Raw genomic sequence first — 2,987 nt, forward strand, 5'->3', positions numbered from 1 at the left:
ATATATATATATATATATACACACACACACACGTATATAATTATTGTATTATGATTATAACCAGCACCTTTATCTTGAAGGAGTTCCTTCAAGATAAAGCATGAATTCCTTTTTGTTCTGTAGTACAAAGAATAAAGAAGCCTATAGGACTACCTAAGCTTGGGGAACATTCCATCATGTCATACTTTGTATTGTAGAATGTTCAACAACAAAGGTGAAGAAGTGAAGAGGATAGAGTTCAAGCATGGTGGAAACTATGTCCGAGCGCCCAAAGAAGGTTCTTTTGAACTTTATGGAGACCGAGTCCTGAAACTGGGAACTAACATGTAAGCAAATTCTCCTTCTCTGAGTGAATTCAAGTCCAAGAGAGGTCACTTCATTTTAAAAAACAGCCTGACTTCTGCTATGAAAATCCCGGCTGACAATAGGAGTAATTTCCCCTTAGATACACTGCATACAGAGACCTGACCTTTCAGAGGGCACCCAGGAATGCCAAACATAAGACAACTCAACAGAATGAAAAGATACATAATGTGAAATAGCCATGGAACACTAGCCAAAATCTGTGTTGCACTGGAAATCCAGAAAGACTTACCTTTTCTGTAAAGCTGCATGTCTTTTCAGTGATACACGTTGCTCTTCACAAGAGGAGGCATTGCCAGCCAGCTTCCCCAGGTGTTTTTCTTTGGGCAGAAGTGAAATTTGAGTGGTTAACACTCACTTAGTTGCATTCTATACCCACAGCACCTTTCTGGATGCTATTTAATGTGACAAAATAAAAGCTACAAACTATGCTTACAAGTTAGATGGAAGTCCATGGAAAGGGGCTGCATGATGTCACTATTATCTGTTGTCACCCCAGGTACAGTGCGAATCGGCCTGTGGAAACCCATATGTCTGGATCATCAAAGAATGTAGCCTCATGGGCCCAGGTGAGCATCTGCCTTCCTTCCCTACACTCATAGCTTCTCTCTAGATACAGACGTCTACATAAAGAGAGAGTGGGAGTTCTTTAGATTTCGGAGCTAGCCAACACTTCCCTTTTTGTTTGCAATCTTCTGCATTCCGCCTTGTACGTACGCAGGTTTTAGTTGTAGCTTTTCATGGAGACTTCCAGTGATCTCACTAATTAGGTAATTTTAGGCGTGGCTCAGCCACCATAATTAAGAGGAACCACACGCCAGGACATGTGTAGTGACGTAGTACCAGTGCCATTAGGTCCATGATGGCTGACATCAGCACTCGTGTGTATTCTGATCGTTAAAACATTTCTTTTTAATGTTTCCCTATATAGCACCATGGTAGCTAAGTCAGAGTGGGGTTTCAGTTTCTCCGAATTCCATCTTTACACATTTTTGCTGAACCAGCTCCCAGCTAGCTGTAAGAGAGATCACGGAATCCTAAACTATTCAACAAGCATTTATTAAACTGCTTCTGTGGGCTGGGGACCCAGGGACACAAAGCTGACGTAGATATGGTCCCATCCTGAAGGGGCCTGTAGTACCCTGGGAAAGACGGCGTTAGAAACAACTTGAAGGAGTTGGAGGAAGGGCTGGCTGGAGATCCTGAGCAAAGTGCTGTGCCAGAGGAATGCGCTTTTGTCCAGTGGACAGGGATCAAGAAGGCATTTCAGAGGCGGGGATATTGAAGTGGCGCTCCAGAGCAGGTAAACTATGAAACAGCAGAGAGGGAGAAATGCGCACACGGACCAAGGTGACAGAGGGGCAGGAGTGTTCCCGGGAGGAGGGTGGCAGCGTCTTCCACAAGGCTCCTGTAATGGATCACAGCGTCATGGAGGCTGCTAGCAGAGACCCACCTGGACAGGGACACCAGGGCCTGAGGAGCAGGAAGGGGCATAAGCTATTTGGACTTTGTTCTCTCGACAGGAAGCACAGGGGTTTGTTTCAAGCCAGGGAGAAATGAGACAAAAACTGTATTTAGGTAACTGGTGGTGGAGTGAGGGGAGAGGCAGAACAGGGGAGGCCAGGTTAGAAGGAAAGGGCGCAGGATGAGGCAGGGTGAGGATGTGAGAGGAGGAAACGGACTCGAGGATGTGTTCCCGGCCTCACCACCTGAGGGCAGTGTGGCGGCACCCCTGGAAGGAGACTGGACTGAGGTCACTCGTAAATGCTGAGGGAACCCGATTGACGGGAAAAGAAGCCGTACTCTTCTCCTTCAAGGAGAAAGGTAGTGAGAGGAGAAATGTGGATTCCTGCAGCTTCCACTCATGGGGACAGTATGAAAATCTCTGGTTTGCAAAGTTGCTACATTCCCTCTGCTTCCGACGTGATTGTTTTGCTTTTGGTTAAGCCTGCTTTCTGCGCTTTGTTTGGATCCAGAAATAATTTAAACAGCGATTGTTTCACCTTGTTTTATAATACCTACCTGTGTCTCTGGGGTTTTAGCAGGAAATGTGATCGCCTTCTTGTGGCTAAAAATCATGCAACTGTTTCTGCAGGAAAGCATTGCTCCAAACCCTCTTGCTAAAGAAGAGCTGAATTTCTTGGCCAGGCTAATGGGAGGGATGGAGATTAAGCAACCCAGCGGACCGGAGCCTGGATTCCGGTTGAATCTCTTTACCTCCGATGAAGAAGAAGAGTATGTTTTAAACGTGTCTCGTTAAAGACATATAAAAATCCCAAGTGTGACAAGAACCCAAAATGACCATTACAAACCGGTGGCACTTATAAATATTTGTGTAAATATCACAAATAAAATAACGACAAACTCAGTAACCTAGCTGAATAACCCACCAGGATGAAATGACCTGAACCTTCTGGAATCGTTCAACAAAAGAGGTGGTGTGGGCCGGGCGCGGTGGCTCAAGCCTGTAATCCCAGCACTTTGGGAGGCCGAGGCGGGTGGATCACGAGATCAAGAGATCGAGACCATCCTGGTCAACATGGTGAAACCCCGTCTCTACTAAAAATACAAAACATTAGCTGGGCATGGTGGCGCATGCCTGTAATCCCAGCTACTGAGGAGGT

The 2,987-nt window shown here is 45.9% G+C and overlaps 1 protein-coding gene across 1 annotated transcript in view; it reads left to right on the forward strand.

Annotated features, from left to right (window-relative positions):
- OSCP1 (organic solute carrier partner 1) overlaps positions 1 to 2,987 on the forward strand; it is a 33,130-nt gene that overhangs the window by 28,069 nt on the left and 2,074 nt on the right. The window contains exons 7-9 of the mRNA XM_037731793.1: positions 148 to 326; positions 863 to 932; positions 2,459 to 2,598. Of these exons, the coding sequence (XP_037587721.1) occupies positions 148 to 326; positions 863 to 932; positions 2,459 to 2,598 (389 nt within the window). The remainder of the gene's footprint in view (positions 1 to 147; positions 327 to 862; positions 933 to 2,458; positions 2,599 to 2,987) is intronic.

The sequence above is a fragment of the Cebus imitator genome, unplaced genomic scaffold (genome assembly GCF_001604975.1).
Source record: "Cebus imitator isolate Cc_AM_T3 unplaced genomic scaffold, Cebus_imitator-1.0 Scaffold420, whole genome shotgun sequence".
NCBI classification, from domain to species: domain Eukaryota; kingdom Metazoa; phylum Chordata; class Mammalia; order Primates; family Cebidae; genus Cebus; species Cebus imitator.